General features: G+C 52.1%; 2 protein-coding genes across 9 annotated transcripts; both read right to left on the reverse strand.

Moving 5' to 3' along the window:
* Nucleotides 1-3: 3 nt before the first annotated feature.
* FBXO6 (F-box protein 6) lies at nt 4-15,152 on the reverse strand. 4 transcript variants are annotated; one of them, XM_033843264.2, is made up of 8 exons: nt 14,944-15,080; nt 13,431-13,564; nt 7,596-7,848; nt 4,524-4,819; nt 2,279-2,405; nt 1,703-1,798; nt 684-819; nt 4-443 (listed from the first exon to the last, which is right to left on the reverse strand). In XM_033843264.2, exons 4-8 carry the CDS (start codon nt 4,786-4,788, stop codon nt 270-272), a joined length of 798 nt encoding a protein of 265 aa, XP_033699155.1. In that variant the 5' UTR covers nt 4,789-4,819; nt 7,596-7,848; nt 13,431-13,564; nt 14,944-15,080; the 3' UTR covers nt 4-269. The 4 variants fall into 4 exon arrangements, with proteins under 4 accessions (XP_033699155.1, XP_033699157.1, XP_033699156.1 ...); XM_033843266.2 differs by lacking the exon at nt 7,596-7,848 and having other exon boundaries at nt 15,012-15,152; XM_033843265.2 differs by lacking the exon at nt 7,596-7,848 and having other exon boundaries at nt 14,959-15,084.
* A 1,474-nt stretch (nt 15,153-16,626) lies between these two features.
* Nucleotides 16,627-22,628, reverse strand: FBXO44 (F-box protein 44). Of its 5 annotated transcripts, none has more exons than XM_073796043.1 (6): nt 22,499-22,628; nt 20,877-21,148; nt 19,313-19,439; nt 19,070-19,165; nt 18,827-18,962; nt 16,627-17,758 (listed from the first exon to the last, which is right to left on the reverse strand). In XM_073796043.1, exons 2-6 carry the CDS (start codon nt 21,139-21,141, stop codon nt 17,615-17,617), a joined length of 768 nt encoding a protein of 255 aa, XP_073652144.1. In that variant the 5' UTR covers nt 21,142-21,148; nt 22,499-22,628; the 3' UTR covers nt 16,627-17,614. The 5 variants fall into 5 exon arrangements, with proteins under 5 accessions (XP_073652144.1, XP_073652128.1, XP_033699205.1 ...); XM_073796027.1 differs by lacking the exon at nt 22,499-22,628 and adding an exon at nt 22,310-22,367; XM_033843314.2 differs by lacking the exon at nt 22,499-22,628 and adding an exon at nt 22,113-22,223.
* Nucleotides 22,629-22,649: the final 21 nt, after the last annotated feature.

Genomic DNA, 22,649 nt, shown 5'->3' on the forward strand with positions numbered 1-22,649 from the left:
TGGTTTTACTGAAAACATTTATTACAACAAAATGTCAGAGCTACGTGATAATTAAGTTCACAGAATGGTGGGTTTGCCCCAGGTGGGAACTGGGGCAGGGGGCCTCGCTGCCCCCTACAGGCTCATGCCTTGCCTGGAGGGGACCTTTGGCAATCGGCTGGCCCAGATGGAAGACGGATGAATGGCTGTCGGAGGACAGGCTGTCAGGAGGGCCTGTGGAGGGGGAGGGGGGAGGGCAGGCGGGCCACCTCTTCTGGCCCCTGCATGGTCTAGCGCGGAGCCACGGAGGGGGCCGGGCTCCTGGTCACCCTGTGGCTGATGACGATGCTGCTGTTGGTGACGCGGGGACCGTACCAGCCTGCCCAGAACTGGGTGTCCTTGCCCCCGTGCTGGAAGAGGATGTGGCGGACACCTGGAGGGTAATCCGAGAAGGTGTGGGAGACCTGGGGGGAGGAGGGGAAAGGAAGTGACCACCAGGACTGAAGAGGGGATGAGACAGGATGACCACTGAGCTGGAGAGGGGACGGCTGGAGTCAGGTCCTGCAGGGGAGAGCCTCCCGGCCAGAAGGCAGGAACTCCAGACAGAGGACTGGTGCATTCTGGGCCCTGGGGCTGCCCCAGATTTCCTGCCATCCTGGCCTTGGGAGAAGTGGACGGCGAGGGGCAAGCAGGTGAGGCCTCACCTCTGTCCACCTGGCATCGTTCCACTGATGGACGGTCATGGGCGGGGGCTCGAAGGAGGCCAGGACGATGTAGTCGGCCGAGGCCAGCTGCACTCGGAGGTGGTAGGTGCAGCCACAGTCCGCTCTGGCGGCGAACCTGGGGGAGGGGAGGGCTTGGGACTGTGCACCCCAGTACAGAGGGGGCCCTGGAGGCCACCATCTCTGGAGGCGGGCAGGCAGCAGGCCCACAAATCGGAGCCCCGAGTCTCATTTCCCTGCTCTGCCCACGAGGCCCAGCCGGCTCCAGGGCTCCCTGTGCCCCACTGTGCCCTGGGGCAAGCAGTCTGTCTGCGCTGGGCCTCAATAATCCCATCTGAGAAAAGAGGCGACCCTCCTGGGTGTTCCAGTGAAGATGTCACCGTAAAAAGCAAAGGCTCTCTACAGAGATAAAGTCCTGGGCTGTAGGATCTGTGTCGCCGCCGGTACATTACAATGGAGGTTCGGGAGGGGTGGCCTGTGTGATGGGGGCTGCACAGGGCTCCCCCTCTGGTCAGCCCTACTGCAGCCCTGCACACCTCTCAAGCCCCAACCCCCCACCCTCAGAGTAGTGGCCCTGGGGCCTGGCGGGCATTAGGGTCCTGCTTCTGCCCTGGGCCAGGCCAGACAAAGTTCTGGGCACAGAGTAGGAGCTTGGGATAGAGTCGTGGGATGAACAGTGAAAGGGGTAGGGGAGGCAGACAGGCATGTGAGTATCTGCGAGGTCCAGGGAGGCTGGGTCCTGGTGTCTCTTGCTCCAGGGCCTGTTAGTGATAACTCATCTGTAGGCCTCAGTCTCCCCATCTGTAAACTGGGGCTAACATCTGCTGATGCAGGGTTGGGGCAGGGGGCAGTGTTGAATAAGTGCTGGGCCTGTCGGTAGGGAGGGGGGCAGCCCTCGCCCCAGGACTCCGCCGGGCTCAGTGGGCACTCCCGAGAGGGGTTCTCAGGAAGAGCAGAGGGAGGGATGCAGAGTGTGGGACTCGGGCGCAGGCCCCACTCACCAGTCCTTAACCACGATGTCCGGCCGGAACTTGTCCAGTAGCTCCTCCCAGTAGCCCTCGGCTTTGAGGTCTATCAGCTGCGACTTGAGACACATCCTGCGGAGCAGAGGCGAGGCGTGCGTCCCCAGGCGTGGCCCGGACCCAGGGAGCTGGTGCAGGGGCTGCAGGACAGGACTCTGGCTCCTGCCTCCATGCAGGCCCGCGGGGAACGTGCAGGGAGTTTGACCCACTGGTGCCTGGGTGGCGATCATCCCAGTCCTTAGGCCCAGTGTCCCGGGCACCCAAGGAGGGCGCTTCCGTGAACTCAGGCCCCTAGACTGGGGACAACCTGTACCATCCCTGACTTACCCCAACCACTTAACGGGCTCCCAGCCTCCTCAAACTGCTCGCCTCCCCCACTTGCCTCAACACAGCCACTGAGTTGCCTCCTGCCCCAGGAAGAGGTAGGTGCTGAGCTGGCTTTGGAACCCCCTTTCTGGAGCTTCACACACAGGCCCTCACTTAGGCCTGGGATTTGGCAAAAGGTTGTCCGGACCCTTTTCCCTCCACACAGCTTCTCAATTCAGTTCGTCTTACTCATAGGACGTGGCAAAGTACTTCTTGACTTTGGGGTCAGGGAAGTCTGTGCCGTGCGCCCCGGGGAGGCTCTCCACCTTCCACTGGTCCCCTCCGTTGGAGTCGATTTTCCAGGATCTCATATCCTCTAGGGAAAACAGAAGCTGCAGTGAGACCCTCTGGGTGAATGTTCAGCCTGGCCCTCTCCACCTGGTCCTGGGAGGGAGCGGGTAAGGCTCAGATCTCAAGGCATGCACCCCACGGCACCTTGGAGCCGCCCTACAAGCCCCCCTCCCCGCCTTCCCACCTGTGCCCACCACAGCAATCCTGATCTGGGCCCTCTGCCTCCCACTTTGTCCCTGAGCGGGTCAACACTTAACGTGAAGCTGGAAAAAAGAAAAGAGTATGACCAGAAATTCTAAATGAACCTTTCCTCACTTCCACATTGCCCAGGGGCTCTGGAAATACCCAAGTTTCAGTTCTCGAACCATTAAATTATGAAGGGCCTGTGTGGGGAATTCTGGTTTTTTTTTTTGGTGGTACGTGGGCCTCTCACTGTCGTGGCCTCTCCCGTTGCGGAGCACAGGCTCCGGACGCGTGGGCTCAGCGGCCATGGCTCACGGGCCCAGCCGCTCCACGGCATATGGGATCTTCCCAGACCGGGGCACGAACCCGTGTCCCCTGCATCGGCAGGCTCTACTCTCAACCACTGAGCCACCAGGGAAGCCCGGTAATTCTGTTCTTAATGGCTAATGTGAGTTTGTCCCAACTCAGACCACTTACTAGACGACTGGCATTCCCCTGACGTCGACGTCCAGGAGGTTAACTACATACTGGGATCTGGGGGGCTTTGCTGGTGGGTCATGGGAACCTGCTGTGCCCACTCGGACCCCCTCTGCCCAGGGCAGGAGGGAGGACTGGGGGCCTGGGCATCCTCTGGGTTGGTGATGTGTAGTAACCCTGTATTGGTGGAAGGGTCCCCACCAGGTTGCCTTGGCAGGTCTGTAGGCGTAAGGCTGTCCCTCCCATCTCCCCCTTCAGACTGAGCTGAGAGGACCTCAGGAAACAGTGCTTCTCTACCCAGGCTTTCCAGAACAATCACCAGGAGAGCTTTTCCAAATTATTCCTTTGCTCCCTCTACTAGGAGCCCACATCTATCCCCCAGGTGCCCCGGGAGCCCCCCAGTAGAGAACCAGAAGAGGAATTCAGAAATCCAGAGCGGGACAGTACCCAGGGCAGGCGCAGGGGGAGAGCTGCGCAAGGCTGGGTGGCCGGCTCTGCAGGGCTGTGTGAGCTGCGCTGATGGCCCGGCCCGGCTGGGCAGCTTCTGAGCAGGATTTGGGGCAGGCCAGGAGACTGAGTGTCTGGGGCACTGTCTGTGGGGCCTCGAAGAGGGGCCTAAGGGCCTTCAGCAGTCAGGACTGGACCCCAGAAGCTGGGCAGTTCTAGATCTTTGAGCAAGACGCTCATCTGGGGGGCCTCATGCTCCCCATCTATAAAATGGAGCCAAACCCTTCTTATCTGGCTAACTCTCAGGATCTTCATGAGGATAAAGAGAGGAAGGGATTCTAAGTGTACAAACTATGCCTCTTCATCAACTGCTGCTATACCTAAACAGGAAGCATGATGCCTGGTACTAAATGAAGATGCTAAATGAAGGGAAAAAAAAGCCTGGCAAATATATGAGAACATAAGCCCAACAGGAGCCTCAAACCATGTGATCGTAGTTGCCTCTGCAGTTCATTTCCTTCCTCGTATCATGGGGTGACGGGAGGATGATGACATTTCTAAGACCTCAGACTAGTGCCTGGCACACAGGAAGCCCTCCCTCAACATTAGGCAGCACAGACTGAACTACAGGGGAGGGGGTCTGCAGTGTGCTTATTCATTCAACAAACGTTTCCTGAGCACATGCTATGTGGACACAGGGTGCAGAGTGGCAAGATCTGTCAGGCCCCAGGAACTTGAAATTTGTGGCAGAGAAAAAAAAAAAAAGATTCCGTTATTATAGGTTATGACCAGTGCTATGAAGGAAGGAAATGGGGTGATGTGACAGACGTGGGGAGCACTGTTTGCAGACGGGGGATCAGGGCACATCTCTGAACGGAGACCTGAAGAATGAGGAGAGGGACCAAGGGAGCATGACAGGTGTTGGGGGGAGTGGTGGTGATGAGGGAACATTCCAGGTAGTGTGGGAACAGCAAGTACAAAGGCCCTGAGGTTCAGGAAAGGGACAGAACCAGCCCAGCAGCAGGCCCCGGCCCACCTTCGGCACACGGGTTGCGCAGGAGGTTCCTGCGGAGGTTGCACAGAAAGTAGAAGACCTTCCAGTCAGCCACGGACTGGTCCCAGTCCTCAGTGACGTAGCCCTCATGCAGGCATTTGCGCTTCCAGAGGGTCACAAGGTCGATGAGGTCGCGCCAGAGGCTGCAGACAGGGCGGCAGTTCAGCAGCAGCTGGCGAGCGGGCAGGTGCGTGAACACCTCCAGCAGGATGCTCTCGGGCAGCTGGTTGATGCTGACCAGGGCCATGGCCGTGGCGGGGTGAGAAGCATGCACAGGCCTGTGGGGAGCAACAGTGCTCATGAGCTCTGACCAAGGAGGTGGACCCCTTAGACCCCCAGGGACCTGGGCCAGGGAACACTGGAGCCCCTTTCCAGTACATGGTAGACCCTCAAAATAAAGAGTGGCCACATGTTATGCACATTTGAAAGAGTGCAATAAAAATATTGATAAAGTCTTCAGGGACTCAGTTTTTAAGAGACCCCACCCCCCATTAAAAAATTAATTGCTTAATTTTCAGTTGGTGGGCCTGGAGAACTGTAAGATTTGCCAAGGCCATGCTGTTGTCTGTAAGCTCTGCAAAGGTTTTCAGTGATGTTATTTTAATACTATGAATTCACCGTTAGAACACAAAATCTTGGGACTCCCCGGTGGCACAGTGGTTAAGAATCCGCCTGACAATGCAGGGGACATGGGTTTGATCCCTGGTCCTGGAAGATCCCACATGCCGTGGGGCAACTAAGCCCGTGCGCCACAACTACTGAACCCTGCACACCTAGAGCCCAATCTCCACAACAAGAGAAGCCACTGCAATGAGAAGCCCACACACCACAAGGAAAAGTAGCCCCTGCTCGCTGCAACTAGAGAAAGTCCACACACAGCAACGAAGACCCAATGCAGCCAAAAATAAAAATATAATAATTTAAAAAAGTGTGAGGGAAAGAATATACATATTAAAAAAAACGTAAAATCTTTATTACATCCACAGACTAGCTCACAATTTAAGTGATGGGCTGAGAAACAAACTTTCTCTCCCCAAATTGCCCACTTTAGCTGTGATAAAACATCCCAATGAGGAGGCTCCCCACACAGTTCTGGGTTGGGCGTCAGGCCACTCTGAAATGCCCAGAAACGGAAAAGCACGTTGAGGGTGAAGCAGCAAGATCGCTTGGGTTTGAATCCTGGCCTGGAGTGACTCGCTGGGAAGGTAGTCCCCCCCAAAAAAGGTGGTAACTGTCCCGACCTCAGAAGGGCTGGGAGGACTGAGTTAGTACCAGGAAAGCGTTTAGCACAGGGCTGGTTGAGAAGTGCTCCACAGCATCATTAACCACACTCCTAGCCTCAGAGCCAAACGACTCTCCAGTAGTTGCAGAGGTACCCGCCCCCAAGAACACATTCCTCCCTCCTACATCTGAATTGCACAGGGTTTTGGGAAAATTACAGTGCCACCACCTTGGCCTGAATCTTGCCTGGGGGGGATCCTGGTTATCCAGCTGTCTAAGGGGATTCCCTCAGTTGGGTGGGAGTGGGCCTGTAGCCACTGTCACTCAAGATGGCTGGAGCAGATAGGCCTTATCTGCTTATGGGTGGGGAAGGGAATATTCTCCTGGGACAGGTAGGGACACTGGGGAGACTTCATTTTTCATTGCGACTTGGCCAAAGAAGCAGTTGTTAACTTAAAACAATAAAACAGCCAGATATTTTACCAGCAAAACAGATTTATTTGGGAGCAGCAAAGAATTGAAATTTGGGACGTGCAACTGGTGAACCACTTGTAAGTCCTGTTAAGCAAAGCAGAAGGAATTCTTTTATAGAAGAGATGGGGAAGTTGGGAGGGACTGTTATAAACAAAAAGTCTGCTAGAGGAAACTGGGAGTTCCAAATATAGTGACTTTTCAATGGCTGAGTTGTGACAGTATACCATTAGCTAAGCTGTTGCCAGGAAAAGAGAAAATCTTTCTTCCTCCTGTTGCCACTAGTAGTGTTACTTCCTGCCAGAGATCTGTATTGATTCTTCCTGTATTGACTGTCAAGTACTCCCCCCGTCTGGCCTCCCGACTCCATTTCAGTGAGGTTTTGCTTCATTAATTTTCACATTTCCCCCTTTTGATCAAGATCTTTCTCCAAAAGCATCACTGATCAAGAGTCAGGGTTTTTGTCTGTTTTTTAAATCAGCATTCAGTGGCCTTTTGTCCCGTGATGCCAGGAAGGATCTTTTCTGGGTGTCCTGTCCCATGTCAGAGGGAAAGTGCACAGATTGGAAACCTATTGTGGTCACATTTGAGTAACAAGGAGGGGTAGGAGGGAGATCTCTCAGGAATTTCCCATCCAAAAGTCTGTATCTTAGAATAGTGAATACAGCAAGGGCACACTCAAAACTGAAGGAATTAAACAAGGATTTTGTAAAGAAGATGTGGTACATATATACAATGGAATATTACTCAGCTATAAAAAGGAACGAAACTGGGTCATTTGTAGAGATGTGGATGGACCTAGAGACTCATACACAGTGAAGTAAGTCAGAAAGAGACAAACAAATATCGTATATTAACACATATATGTGGAATCTAGAAAAACAGTACAGATGAACCAGCTTGCGAGGCAGAGATAGTGACACAGATGTAGAGAACAAACGTATGGACACCAAGGGGGGAAAGCGGGGGTGGTGGTGGTGGTGGTGGGATGAATTGGGAGATTGGGATTGACATATATAAACTAATATGTATAAAATAGATAATAAGAACCTCCTGTATAAAAAAAAATTAAATTAAAAAAAGAATTTTGGAATGACACAGTGTAGGAATAAACATGAAGTAATTAAACAGTATTGTTATCTCAAAAGAAACTGTTTGGAATCAGATGTTTTATCAATGATACAGACTGTAGGTTGAAAATTCAAGAAACTGAATTTGGATAAGAATCCAGAGTCAGTTTTATAGTCTAGATGAAAGAAAGACACTTCTGTGAATTCTAAACCTTCTAACAGGCCTGGTCTAGACATCTTGGGCAAGCTGTCTCATCAGATGTCGTCTGCTTCAAATCCAGGAAATCTTTACCTTCAGGTCACCAGATGGTGTGCAGGTCCAGTTAGGGTCTGGTGCTTTCTTAGATGTGTCACGTGAATCCAAGAGTCTGTTCTCTGAAGTTTGGAGGCACAAGGGTAGGTTAGCAGTACCTGATGGGGCCTTTCCAGCGAGGTTGAAGAGAGTCCTTCTCGAGGTGTCTTTTCCAGTACATGAAATCTCCAGGTTGAAAGGTGTGATGCTTAAGGTCTTCGTCTCCCAAGAGCGCACTATGAAGAAGATCGCTCTACCAAGCATTGTTATTTTTAATAGATGCAATCAGGCCTTTACAATATTGAAATATATCTCCTTTCATCAGCTCTGGGTCAAAAGTGGGTGGGGCAAGGAACATTGGGTGTCCTGTGACTGCCTCAAAGGGTGAGAGTTTGACTTCTGAAAGGGGTGGATCTGAGATTTAGAAGGACCGATGGCAATGCTTTTTTTGGGGGAGGGTCTCTATGAATTTTGCCCACTAGGCCTTAATATTGCCATTAGAACGTTCCACTAACTGAGGATTGAGGATAGAAAGTACAGTGAAAATGTTGTAAAACCAGTTAAAGAGCACAAACTTGTCGAAGCACCTGACCAGTAAAATGGGTTCCTTGATCACTGTGAAGTTCAAGAGGGGTTGCCCAGGTAGGGATAATCTTTGCTATCAAAATTGTAGCCACAGAAGAAGCAGTGGCCTGTCTGCAAGGGAGGGCTTCAATCCAATGAGAAAACGTACAGACCATGTAATAAAATATATTTATATCCATGAGATGGGGACAGCTATGTGAAATCCATCTACCAAACTTTTATTTTAATTGGAATATAGTTGATTTACGATGTTGCGTTAGTATCAGGTGTACAGCAAAGTGAATCAATTATACATACATGTATATCCACTCTTTTTTAGATTCTTTCCCATATAGGTCATTACAGAGTATTGAGTGGAGTTCGCTGTGCTGTACAATAGGTCCTTATTAGTTATCTACTTTATACAGAGTAGTATATGTATGTCAATCCCAATCTACTGATTTATCCCTCCCCCACTTTCCCCTCTACATCTACCAAACTTCGAATGGCCCATTACGCAATTCAAAGTGTCTGGGAACAGTGCAAACAGGTTTCCCTGGATTGTATTTTGGACAGGTGGGACAAGAAGGGAGGTACTTTTTGTGGCCTTATTAATATTTCCCCACCAACATTCATTCATGAATGCTATCATTTTGTCACTGGACCAAGAGTTCAATGCATGTACAGTGCTGAGGTGTGGGAATCAGAATTTCTGGGAGGACCAGTTTGTTATTTGGCCCAAACCAGAGTTTTCTCTTTCTACTGAACCAGCAGTTCCTAAATCCCCAATACTGTTTTTCCTTTTCTGGGGCATTGGGCATTTCTAGATGGTTATCTTGGGGAGCATCCTTTTGGATCATACCGGAAGTTTGGTCATTGGTTCCTTCGAGAGCAGCATTTGGGGCAGAAATAGCAGCAAGGTGGTTTCTTTCAGCCTATAGGGACTCAAGCTTGGAATGCCCAGGGATCTTAATAATAGTCAAGGCAGCTGTCAAGAGTATAGCGCCTAACTGATTTTGCATATAAGAGCCATTTTTAATCTTTTCCCCATTAGAGGTAGGGAAACCTTGTTTCCATGTTATTCCAAAGTCATGGGTTGCTCCAAAGGAATACTGACTATCAGTATAAATGTTTGCAGTTTTGCCCTTGGCTAAACTACAAACCTCAGTGAGGGCATATAATTCAGCCTGTTGCATAATTAAGCCGTAGGTAAAGGCGCTGCTTCAACAATATCAAAAGGAGTTGCAATGGCATACCCAGCAGAATCTTTACCACCTTCTCCCTTTAAATAAGAACCATCAGTAAACCATGAAAAATCTGCATTGGTTAGAGGAGTCTCCTCTAAATTATTACACGGAGTCAAAGGGTGACCAGTAAGGGTCAGGCAGTGGTGAGGGGATTCGTCAGTGAAGGAGAGGAGAAGAGTAGCAGGGTTGAGGTTGGTGCAATGTGAAAGAGCTACGTGAGGAGCAGTTAGCAAAAGGATTTCATCAGAGGTGAGGCAACTGACTGAAAAATGGTGAGTGGACGAGAATTTAGGAGGGCTTCCACTGCATGGAAGCATGCAGTACGAAGATGGGGTACGAAGATGGTTAAAGGGGATCCCATGATTGTCTCTTTGGTGGCCTTAACCAGAAGGACAGTAGAAGGAATGGCTTTGAAGCAAGGGGGATATACCTGTGCCACAGGGTCCAGCTGTTGGCTACAATACCCTACAGTACCCTGCCATACCCTGTTGGCTACAATACCCTCAAAACATTTAGATAACCGGGATCCCATTTTTCAGGGGTTTTTCTCTAGAGCAAAAGAATCATTCTCAAACAGCCCACAGGCCAAATACCAGCACAGTTCCTACAAGGCCCCCGTTTTTGGGCTCCGAGGACACTCCCTGCCTTCTCACATACAAAGAGGGAAAAGGGAAGCTGGTAATTACGATGCCCAAGGGCAGGTAGTCTCATTAAGCTTTTCCTTAAGTCTTCAAAAGCTGTGTCATCTTGATTTCCCCAATTAATGGGGTCAGATTTGCTGGTTTTTAATAAAGCACGTAGGGGCTGAGCAAGAAGAGAGAAAATTGGACTCCGATTTCAACAGTAGCCAGATAGCCCAAGAAAACCTTCGGAGCTTAGTGTTCGATTCTGGGCAGTTCAGGATGTCATGGAGTCTATCTAGATCCAGTAGTCCCTGTTCTGAGATCCTGTGCTCTAAATACTGAACCTGAGTTTGAGCAAAGTGCCATTTTTCTTTGGAGACTTTATGTCCCTTTAAGGCCAAAAATTTTAGCTGGTGGATGCTGTCTTCCTGTGAGGAGGTTTGAGAAGGACAGCATAGGCGCAAATCATCTATATAATGTAACAAAGTAGAACCTGCAGAAAACTTTACATCATCCACATCAGCTTTCATGAGTTGTGAAAAGTAAGAAGGACTTTCTGTGAAACCCTGGGTCACTGCTATACGAGTATATTGTTGTCCGTCCCAGGTGAAGGCAAAAAGATATTGGCTAGCCTTATCAACTAGAATGAGTTGAAAAATACACTGCATAGATCAGTCACAGTGAAAAACTTGCTTCAAGTGGGAATGGATGTCAGTAGCATGCAGTGGTTAGGAACAACTGGGTGTTGAGAGATAACAATGTTTATTGCTCAGAGGTCCTGGATAAACCTCCATCCTCAGCCCTTGGGTTTTCTCACAGGTATAACAGGTGTATTACAGGGACTAGTGCAAGGGATAGTGAGGCCCTGAGCCTTGAAAGCTTCTATCATGGGTTTTCTATCTGAAGGGCTTCTTTACTTACAGGGTACTGATTAATTCTGAAGAGAGTTTAGAGGGATCTATTTGGATCTTAATGGGAGGTACACTGTGAATTTTGCCAATATCAGTTGGAGATTTTTGCCTATAAGGAGGGTGGTGGCTGACTCAATAGGGACAAATGATCAGTGCTTCAAGAATCGGCCCCAGCAGTGCTGGAAACAGAACAAATAAAAGATGTTGAAGGGTCTTTTAATTTACCTGGTTGGCTATTTAGATGGCTACTGTCAAATTCTAGAATTATTTCCCCCTTTTGGGAGAAAGAAATTCGGCATAATACTCTTCCAAGAAGTTTTGGCCTAATAAGTGAATGGAGGGAGACGAGCTAAGGAGAGAAAGTGTGTCTCTCTCAAAGGGCCTAAACAAGAGGGAAAAGGTTCAGAGACAGGAGCCTGTTGAGGATTATCAGAGATCGCCACTATTGGAACTGTATTAGGGCTCTGCAGTGGGGCTGAGCACCGAGAGTGTGGCCCCGCTGTCAGTAAGGACAGAGATTCCTTCCCAATCCGGAGAGTTGTTTCTTCGAGCTGATTAACAGGGAGGATTGGGAAGAGCCCCTGTAGTTCCTCAGGGCCCCCTCAATGGGCATTAGGAGGACACTGGAAAGGCTGAGAGGGCTGAAAACTCCTGGAACGCTTCAATTTGTAAGTCTTTTTTCCGATGCCCTGGCTTTTTGCAATAGCAGAAATTAGGTTTTTGGTTTTGTTTAGGGACCTTCATTTGCTGGAGTTGAAGATTAAGAATTTAGTGGTTTGGGCTTCCCTGGTGGCGCAGTGGTTGAGAGTCTGCCTGCCGATGCAGGGGACACGGGTTCGTGCCCCGGTCCGGGAAGATCCCACATGCCGCGGAGCAGCTGGGCCCGTGAGCCATGGCCGCTGAGCCTGCAAGTCCGGAGCCTGTGCTCCGTAATGGGAGAGGCCACAGCAGTGAGAGGCCCTTGTACCGCAAAAAAACAAACAAACAAACAAAAGAATTTAGTGGTTTTTCTTTTTGGTAACTCATCTAGGGTGCAAGTGAGCTGATCTGTCAAATGAATCTAGAGTGGACACAGTTTCCCATTCCATCCTGGTTCTTTTAAATAAAAGAAGAAGATCCTGGTTCAGCCCATTAATAAACATGGAGGTGACAGTTACCCTAGTGGACTCAACATCTGAAGGAAGACCAGAGTTTTCTTTAAAAAGAACCTGAAGTCGATGAGAATAGCCATGAACAGGTTCATCAGATTTTTGTATGCAAGTCTGACCTTTGTTCTGATCAACAGGCTTAGGAGAGGCTACTACAATTGCTCGGTGGAGGTTTTCACTGAGTGTTCTAGCCTCTTGCCAAAAGTTAGGGGATTGCCCTTCTAAATCCCCTCCAGAATGTTCCCATGGGCTAGTTTCATCCAGTGTTTGCTTGACTCTCACCAACAAGCACGTGGACTAACGGATATAAATCTGAGAAACCAGACTGGTAGGTTTGAACAAGTATTAACATCTTCAGCAAACCTAAGGGGGTCCTCAGTCACTTTAGGAACCTCTTGAACTATGGCTCACAATTTGGCTTAGTCCAGGGAACATAAGTAATTTGGGGTTTATTTCAATCCTCAGAAGATTAACTTTAAGGAGGAGGTTCTGATAGGCTCAGAGGAGGGAGCAGGGAGAGTCAGCGGAGCTGTAGGGAAAAAGGCAAGTTCAGCGAGAGAACTAGACTGGGGAGGTGCAGAAGGAAAGGAAGATGGCGCCTGGGATGGGCTTGAGCACAAGACGACTGCCAGTATCCAGAGACAAAGAAGACGGGGTAGGGGAAAAAGAGACCTCAGAAACCATTTTGTCTTATTTTAATATTTTATTTGCCTCAGTTATTTTAAAAATTGTATATTGCAAAGAGGCAATTTTAGACTCCTGATACGTTTTGGAAGCCTTAAAATACCAATCAAAATTGGTGTCCAATTCAGTTTTGACAACTGCAGACCTGGGGCTGTCTAACACAATTTTAAGAAAGGAAGTTTGGGGAGTTCAGAAGTTCCCCATGCTGGTCACTGATGTTCTAAATTACGTCTGTTTCAATTGGTCCATTTAGTTAAAAATGTATATAAGGCGAGACAGCAGTTTTTAAACATAAAATTGCCCAGGGTCCCTGAAAAGGTGCGTGGGGGGCACCCTCAAAACATTTAGATAACTGGGATCCCGTTTTTCAGGGGTTTTTCTCTAGAGCAAAAGAATCATTCTTAAACAGCCCACAAGCCAAATACCAGCACAGTTTCAGGAGGAACAGCCTAGTTCCAAAAGTAGTCGGACTGAAAGCTAGCACAGTTCCAGTTGGAACAGCGTGATTTCAAGAGTGAGGCTAAAGTGTCAACCAAGTACTCACAGACAAACAAGGCCTTAACGAAAAAGGACGAAGCCTTCACACAGATCCCAAAGAAAACCTGGAGAGCTTCAAAACGCAAAAAGCGCGGAGCTCAGATCCAGGAGAAAAACTTACCCTCAAACTGCAAAGTTGGTGAGAAAGCAGTGAGTTCTGTGGGATCTGTGGGTACCAGCACCTGTTTGCTCACCAGCCTCGGAGTTGTTGGGGGTCTTCTCCGGATGTCAGTGAAACCTCCGTGTAATGTTAACCTAAAACAATAAAATAGCCGCTTATTTTACTTGCAAAACAGGTTTATTTGGGAGCAGCAAATAACTGCAAGGCAGGATATGCAACTATGGCGAACCACTTACAAGTCCTCTTAAGCAAAGGAGAAGAGACTCTTTTACAGAGGAGAAGGGAAAATTGGGTGGGGCCGTTATAAACAAAAAGCCCATTGGAAGACACGGGGAGTTGGAAGTATAGTGGCTTTTCATTGGTTGAGTTGTGACAGTCTCTCATTGGCTGAGCTGTTGCCAGGCAAAGAGAAAATCATTTTTTCCTCCTGCTGGCAGTAGTAGTCTCACTTCCTGCCAGGTATGTTAAGTATGCCTCTTGATGTTGGGATTGTACTGACTGTCAAGTGTTCCTCTTCCTCATTTCCTGACTCCATTTTAGTGAGGTTTCCCTTTTTTAATTTTCACACAGCTCACAGTCTTCTCAAAGCTTTCATCCCATTAAAAAAATGAGGGTGGGCACACACTCTGGCACCTGCCCAGGGAGAAGTATTTTTCCATTATCAGAGAAAAAAACCCCCAAAAACAGATAAATAAGGTACTTGCAGCTTGTGCAAAATGCTATGATGGAAAAATACTCCATGCGGCCAGGTCTTCCCATTTTTCTGGAATTTTAAACATTTTTAAAATATATGAAATCTGTCAAATTTTAAATGTTGGCAACTTCTAAAAGCATTGTCTAGGCCAAATAAAAGTCCCTGGGCTCCAAGTTAGAGGCGTCTTAGGTACAAACACCTGCTCGACCTATCGTCCAAAGTCTGGTCTTTCGCTCTGGTCGCATGTCATCACTAGACTCCATCCCCAAAGCCTGAATGCAGAAGGGCGGAGGGGGTGAAGGTCATCCTGGGGCATTCTGGGGTGGAAACGTCCACATCAGCCCTAAGAAGCCACCTCGCATCGATTGGGCTTCCCACGTACTAGGCCCAGGGCCACACGCTGGCCTCTTCTCCATAGACCCTCCCTACAACCACTCGAGACACTGTTACTAAGCCCATTTCAGAAAACGGAAACTGCGGCTTGGGGAAGTTAGGCCCCCGTCCCAGGTCCTGCGGCCGTGACGGTGCCGAGTTCCTAGACTGTCCCCTGGTCGGGGCGCTGCACGCGAGGTTAAGCCGGAGTGGCCGCGGACGCCGAGGATACTCCGGGACGGCCACGCCGGGAAGCGAAGCGTTCCGCGCCGAGCTATCAGACCCTAGAGACTGGCCCCGCCCCGCGCCCCGCCCCGCCCGGAAGCGGCTCCCCCCGGCACCCTTCCCGCGGCTGCCGGCTTCCCGGCCGGCCGGAGACAGCGTCTTCGGGCTCGGTTAACGTCCCGACGACCCCCCAGCGCCGAACATCCAAGCCCTCTCCCGCACCTGTCGCCCCCCTACCCGTCCCCTGCCCGGGCCGAGATCTGGGCGCGGGTCGGAGCGCTCGGCGCGACCTGAGCTCGGGGTCTGCCTGGAGCCTACGGCCTTGGCGGCGCCGTCAGCTCTCGCCCCGCCCGGCGCCTGCGTCACGCGCCGCGCTCAGGCCGCCTCCCTCGCGGCCCCAGCCTGCTGCTCCTGCGACTTCGCCCCGCCCCACGCCGGGACCACTTTCCCAGGCGCGAGCAAAGAAATCTGGTGTCCGCAGGGTCGGGGCGGCGTCAGGGGAGCTCCAGACCTCGTTTCCTGAAGCTCAGTCTTTCCTTCCAGGCGGTGGGCGGCTCAGCAGTGGGGACCCAATTTCTCTCTGCTCCCACTTCCCTCCGGTAGGCCGGAGCCTCCTTCTGACCTAGCCCTTCCCCTCTGGGGGCCACTCCTTAGACCTCTATTCCGGTTCCATGCAGGGAGGGAGGTGGGCCCCTGCCTGGAGGGTGACTGCTGAAACTCTGGCCTTGAGCCTGGTTCCTACCGTCCCTAGGACTTACTCAGAGGTAAAAACCGCTCTGCGTTTTTGCTGGGATTAAGTTCATTAATTCCTTTCTTCATTCCACAAATAATTATCAAGCACCTACTTCAGCCAACCACAAGGGATCATGCAGGGTGTGCACTGCCCAAGGGTGCCTGATCCAGGCCAGGTTGTTAACTCAGGGCTGCATATTCTCCGAGGAAGAGTGTGTTTTGCTAACTTGCCATACAGTTAGTGGGTGGTGGTCCTGAGACAGGCTGGGACCTGGGACCCTTTGCTGCAGTGCTCACACCTGGACAATCTCCTTGAGCTGACAAGCTACAAAGAAACTATAAGGGACTAAAAATAACTGTGTGCATGTGCAGTTGGGGCAAATTATGGACAACAAGATACAAAAAGACCAAAAACCCAACTGCCACTTCTGAAGAGCCCCAAAACAGAGCATTGGGAGCAAAAGCAGGGTACTGCACATGCCCGCTGCACACACCACCACCAAAGGGGTGGGCAGACCACCTAAGCCACCCCTCCCCTCACCCTATACAAGGAACCAGCTCCTCCACTCCCCCAGAGTGAGCGAGGGATCCAGCAAGGGAAACTGTTGCTTGATTTCACTCCCTCTTGCGGCAGCAGGGGTCCCAGGAAAGCCTTATCTGAAACTCTTGTCTGGCCTCTTATCAATTTCTATTGATTAAGGAGGCCAAGAACCCTGGTCCGTAACAGTCCTTGCCCTGGTTGAGGCCCTAATCTAGCGCACTGTTGAGTCAGATAATGCAATTTAACAGTAGTTATTGAGCACCTACTGTGTGCCAGACACCATTATAAATTCTTTGGCTTTGTCTATTATCAGTAAAGCTCTGGGCAGTGAAAAAAACAACAGTAAGTAGTGCCTGGGATGGCAAGAGTTGCCCAAGATATCTGCACACTCCACTGCCAGCCTGCGGCCAGGCCTCCAGAGGAAGGTGGCAGTACTGGAGGGCTGCTGCGTGCGAGATGTCTGCAGCTTGTCCAGGGGTCTGTCCCAGGACCCTCATTCTTCGAAGTCTGGCTCCTGAAATGTCAACCCCTCTCTGTACCTTGGACAGAGCCATATAAGTTGCAGCTTCTAAGGCAAGGGGCAAGACCTCCCATGAAGTTTGCCTTTTCCCCCAGAAAGCACAGGGCACACGTTGGGCTGGGAACACCTTTTATTTGGCCACATGCATCAGGGGTAGGAGAACTGCTCTCTTTCCAGCAGGAAGGAGAGGCAGAAATGTGGTCCGACAGGGTGGGGAGGTCCTGGGAATGGCAGTTCCAAGGGTAGGGTAGGCGCTTGGAATGCTCTCCAAGCCAGAGTGCCTGGCCTAGGCATGGAGGTGGACAGGTGGTCCTTGAACCGCCCCCCCCATCCCACTCATCCAGGGCTCACACATCCCAGCTCTCAGGGCCCGACCCTGCCCCTCACCTGCCCTGGGTTGCCGTGTGCAGGATTCCAGGGGGATCTTTTGGAGAGCCCTGCCCTCACTTAATACACATGTGGCTTCTGGGGCTTCACTGACAGTGAAGAGAGTCCAGACTTGGCCGGGACCCCACCCCACCCTGGGCCTGCCTATCTCAGACCAGGCCTGAGCCTCTGGACCAAAGCCACCTCCCTAAGCAGGCGGACAGAGTGAGAAAGCCTGGGAGTGGCAGAGAATGGGGCAGAGGATGGGCCAGCAGAGCCATCCTTCCACTCCCAGACCTGTCTGAGCTACATCATCGCTCAGCATCTGCATTATGCAGGGCAGCCACAGGCTTGCCAGATGTCCTGACTGTCCCAGGTCTGAGGGCCCTCAAAGAAGACAGTGAGAAATGACCCAGCAAGGGAAGGTAGACACATAGATCTAGGTTACCAGCAGAGCTTGGAGACCCTCCCTCAGAGGCATCTGGGGGAACACCATGCACCCCCCCAACCTCAGGGGCCCCCTCATTCAGGTTGAGACCCCCGGGCAGAGAGCTAGCTACCCATAACATATGAAGGCTGTACAAACGAAGAGGCTCCATGAAGAGGCAACTGGGGGGGGCAAGGATGAACTAGGAAGTCTGGGAGAGCCTGGCCTCTACCTCCCCTTCCCAAGCCCAGCCCATCTCTGACAGCAGTTTATCAGTTGGGGTTAGGTGGCTGGGGGCTCGGGGGCGTCATGGCAGTGGGGGCCCGATGGTGATGCTGCTGTTGGTGACCCTCGGGCCGTACCAGCCGGCCCAGTAGTGAGTGTCCACGCCGCCGTGTTGAAACCAGATGTAGCGGACGCCGGGTGGATAGTTGGAGAACGTGTGGGAGACCTGGGGGGCGGGGGCAGGCGGAGGGAAGGAGAGCGGTCAGGGGAGTTGACCCTGAGCGGGGTACTGCCTGAGGGGGTGAGGGGACCGGGATGGGCTGAGGTCTCAGTGCTCAACCCAGAGTCAGCAGAATGGAATTCTAGTCCTCAGTCTGATTTGGGGCAGACCACCTCCCCTGTCTGTGTCTCCTCAGTTTCCTCATCTGTAAAATGGAGCAAAATCCTGCTGGGTCCACTCCACGGGATTATCTAAGTGCAGATCAAATGAACTGAAGGAAATTTTGCAAGCTGCCGAAGGATGTCCAATACACTCATCACTGAGCACACGTGGCTATTTAAGTTAAAATTAATTAAAGTTGGATAAAATTAAAAATTCAGTTCCTAGTCGTACTATGAACTGGCTCTTACTAAGTTTTCAATTGTCACATGTGGCTCTTGGCTACCAAACTGGACAGGGCAGACAGACCATTTCTTTCTTTCTCTCTCTTTTTTTTTTTTTTGGCTGTGCTACACCGCTTGCAGGATCTTAGTTCTCTGACCAGGGACTGAACCTGGGGCCATGGCAGTGAAAGCGCCAAGTCCAGACCAGGGAAGTCCCAGACAGACCATTTCTGTCACTGCAGAAAGGTCTACTGGAGAGCACTGGTCTGGATCAGAAGTTGGCAAACTATGGTCTAGGGGCCCACTGCCAGTTTTTGTAAATAAAGTTTTATTGGAACACAGTCATGCCCATTTGCTAAAGCTGCTTTCACAACACAACGGCAGAGCTGATGAGCTGAGTAGTTGTGATACAGTAAAACCTGCAAAGCTTAAACTATTTGCATCTGGCCTTTTAAGAAAAAGTTCACTGAACCCTAACCTAGATAATAGTAATAACTGATATTAGTAATTAATAATAGTCAATCTTTTTGAACATGGCTTTACCGGCATCATCTCACTGATAATCTTTGAGAGCTCAGAGCAGCCAAAGCCCAGGTAAGAAGCAGCAGAACTGGGATCTCAACTTGGGCCTGTCTGACTGCAGTCTCAGCCTTGGACAATGTGCCCCCTGTCCCCTTCCCGGCTCACACACCTCCCTCCACTTGGCATCGCTCTTCTGCTGGATGGTTGCTGGGTCTGGCTGGAAGGTCCCCAGAGGCGCATGCGCTGACGACAGGAGCTGAACACACAGCTGGTACTTGGACCCGCAGTCTGGCCTGGCTGCGAACCTGCAGGCGGAGGAAGGGCCCTTCAGGGCCTTGGAGATGGGGGGGCAGGGTGCGGGTGGGGCACCTGAGTGGCAGGGCCCCCCCAAACCCTCGCCCCAAGCACTCACCAGTCCTTCACCTCGATGTCTGGCCGTGTGGTGTCCATCAGCTCCTCCCAATACCCTTCAGCCTTGAGGTCCACCACCTGGGACTTGAGGCAGGTGCTGGGGGTGGGTGGAGGGGTGGGAGGGGCTGGGGCTCGCCACTAGGGCACTGGGGGGCTAGGACTGCCCCTCCCAGAGCAGGAGAGACCCCAAGGTGCAGTGACTTGGGCTTCCCCCCACCCCGCCCCGAGACCCCTCGGATCTTACTAATAAGAAGTCACGAAGTATTTCTTGACCTGGTCATTGGGGAATTCCTGCCTCTGGTCTCCAGAGAGCTCCTCCACCTTCCACTCATCGCCTCCATTCACGTCCAGGCTCCAGAACTCAAACCCCTCTGGTGGGAAAGCAGAGTTCGTATCAAAGGGAAGCCCCTCAGTGGCCGCCTCCCAAGTGCCCCTTGCTCCTGGCACCTCTCCCTGGATTTCAGCAGCTGCCCTCAAGCCCCGCGCTGGGGAACCCTGCACATCAACAGTGCCTGCCTTGTACTAGGTGCTGCCTGTGTGCCAGGCACCATGGTAACTGATTTCTACTGGGAATCCTGATGATGGGAACAACCAGACTACTTCTGGGATGGAATGCTCTGGTGCCAGTCAGACAGATCTGGGTCTAGTCCCGGCTCCACCAATACTGGGCTCTGTGACCTTAGGCAAGCTACTTTCTCTCTCTGAGACTTGGTTTTGTCCTCTGTAAACCGGGGTCAAGAACAGGGGCCGGCAAACTTTTTCCATAAAGGGTCAGAATACTTCAGGTTTTGTGGGCTACATGCTGACTCTATCACATAGTGTCTTGTTTTGTTTGTTTGTTTAAGATTTTTTTTTTTTTTTTTTTTTTTTTTTTTTGCGGTACGCGGGCCTCTCACTGTTGTGGCCTCTCCCGTTGCGGAGCACAGGCTCCGATGCGCAGGCTCAGCGGCCATGGCTCACGGGCCCAGCTGCTCCGCAGCATGTGGGATCCTCCTGGACCGGGGCACGAACCCGTGTCCCCTGCATCGGCAGGCGGACTCTCAACCACTGCACCACCAGGGAAGCCCTTTTTGTTTGTTTTTTAAATAACCCTTTAAAACCATAAAAACTATTCGTAGCTCCTAGGCCAGATTTGGCTTATGGACCATAGTTTGTCAACATGCTGGTGAAGAACATGCCCGTTGGGGAGTCAAGTGAGGCAGGCATCTGAAAGCTGTGGACAACTTGGGGTTGTTTTACTATCATTTTGCTCCAGAATTTGGCCACATAATAGAGATTGAGGTTCTCATGCCGTCAAAGTGTCTACTTAGTCATTTACAGCACAGCAAGGGAAAAGAGGGGGCTCTGGATGACCGCAGAAGTTTTGTTTTACCTTTTGTTGGAATGTGCTGGGAAGAAGACCGGATCTCTCATTCTCTCATAAGCAAAGCCCCCTTTGTCTTCTGGGCAGTCCTAGTAGGCCTAGTCCTGGAGTCTGGGAGCCAGGCCAAGAAAATATGGCTCTGACTTCCTGGTCTTGTGTCTTGGGCACAATTCATTCCAACTGGCCAACATTCCCTCTCCTAGGAAAGGTCACTGGGGAAATAACCTTCAGAGTGGAATAAGAGTGGAACAATGCCACTCTTGGCCTCAGTTTTCCCATCTGAAAAATGGGTGCCTAATAGTACCTACCTCTTAGGATTATTGTGAGAAAGGAATTAAACCCCCCAAAGTGCCTGGCTGGCTCATAGTAAGTGCCTAATGAATGTTAGCTGGTATCACGACAGTCTGTGTGTTTGGGGGCACATCATACCCAGTCTGCACCCCACCTTCGGCGCACGGGTTATGCAGGAGGTTCTTGTGGAGGCTGCGGAGGAAGTAGAAGACCTTCCAGTCGGCCACGGGCTGGTCCCAGTCTTTGGTAATGAAGCCCTCACGCAGGCATTTGCGCTTCCAGAGGGTCACGAGGTCGATGAGGTCTCGCCAGAGGCTGCAGACCAGGCGGCAACGCAGCAGCAGCTGGCGGGCAGGCACGTGCGTGAACAACTCCAACAGGATGTTCTCGGGCAGCTCGTTGATGTTCCCCACCGCCATGGCTCTCCTGTGGTTGTTGAAAGCTACACTACAGACCTGATCCTCTCCCCAGGACCCAATATTCGCAGCACCCCGTGGTGGTGGAGGTTCCCTCCCGGCACTGCCATTGACTATCTCAGGAAAGTCACTGGGCCTCTCTGAGCCTCAGTTTCCTCCTCTGTAAAATGGGGCCAGGAACAATACTTACCTCCTAGAGGGGGTACAAGGAGCTTGGGACACAGCAGAAGCTCAGTAAAGAAGCTCAGAGCTCTGGTTGTTTTTACTGGCAGCTCACAATAGCCTCTAAGGGAGGCTAAGGAGGCAGAAGAGGTATCAGGATCTGCCCAAGGTCACACAGACAGGAACAGAGGGGAAAGGAGCCTGAGCCTTCTCTGAATCTAGAGCCAGCTTTTTTCAATAGGTCGGACGGTCTTTAGCATGGAAATCACAATTCGCAGCCCCGCAGCCTGTCTGGTACCTTCCGCATTCTCTCTCCCATCCTCAAAACGGAGGAGCGGAGATATGGGGGGGGGGGGGGGGCAGGGATAATTATCATTGTCTCCGACCGAGGTCCCAAGGGCCCTAGCCACTTTTTCGAGACCACGGAGTAAATGCTCTGCCTGGCTGGGACTGGAGAAGAGGTGGGCGATGGGGAGCGGGCTTTCCTATACCCCCACCCCCATCCCCGTGGCTGGGCTCCAGCCCCGGGTGTCCCCGCGCGCCTTCGACTTCCCATCCCTCCTCGTGGCTTTCAAATGTTTCCCAAAGTCTAGGCTTGGACCCCTGCGCATCGATGGCGACCCCAGCTCTGGTTCTTGCTCGCGCCGCCTCTCGAGGCCGCGCCGCGCAACCCCGTCGCCTGGGCCTTGTCCGCGCGGGCCTCCCTCGGTGCACTGCTGCTGGGCCCGGAACCGCCGAGCCCGCCCGCCCGCCCGGCCCCCGCACCCCGCGTCCCCGCCCCGGCGCTCCCCGCGCCCACTCCCGCCGGTCACCTGCCCTCTGCCACCGCTGCGCGATCCCGCTCCGTAGCAGGGGCTGAGCCAGCCTCCGCCTGCGGTCGCCGGTGGATACAACCCCGCCCCAGTCCGCCGAGCCCCGCCCCGGCCCCGCCTCCACGGCCCGCTCCGGTCCCCGGCCCGCGGGGAGCACCCGGCTTGGGGTGCGCCCCCCACGGATGTAGGAAAATTACCTGGGGCGGGGCGGTGTCGTGCCGGGAGGAGCCTCTGCCCACACCCTCCGCATGACCCAGACTCTCCCAGACTCTCCCAGCCTCCTCCCAGCAGCCACCCCAGGAGGGTGCTGGGAGACGCCCCGAATCGGACTCCCACCCGCCCCCATAAAAAAAAAAAAAAAAAACACAAAACACACGACTCCCGACCTTTCTTGGCCTCCTGGGTCCGCCAAGGAACCGGGAGCCTCAGGCCTCGGGCCGATCGCTCCGGACTGTGGGGCGTCCCGGCGCGGGGCCAAAGGCGGGGCGGGGGCGGAGGCGGGGGCCTTTAAGAGGCGCGTCCGGCCGGGACCCGACC

The sequence above is a fragment of the Tursiops truncatus genome, chromosome 1, assembly GCF_011762595.2.
Source record: "Tursiops truncatus isolate mTurTru1 chromosome 1, mTurTru1.mat.Y, whole genome shotgun sequence".
Classification (NCBI taxonomy): Eukaryota; Metazoa; Chordata; class Mammalia; order Artiodactyla; family Delphinidae; genus Tursiops; species Tursiops truncatus.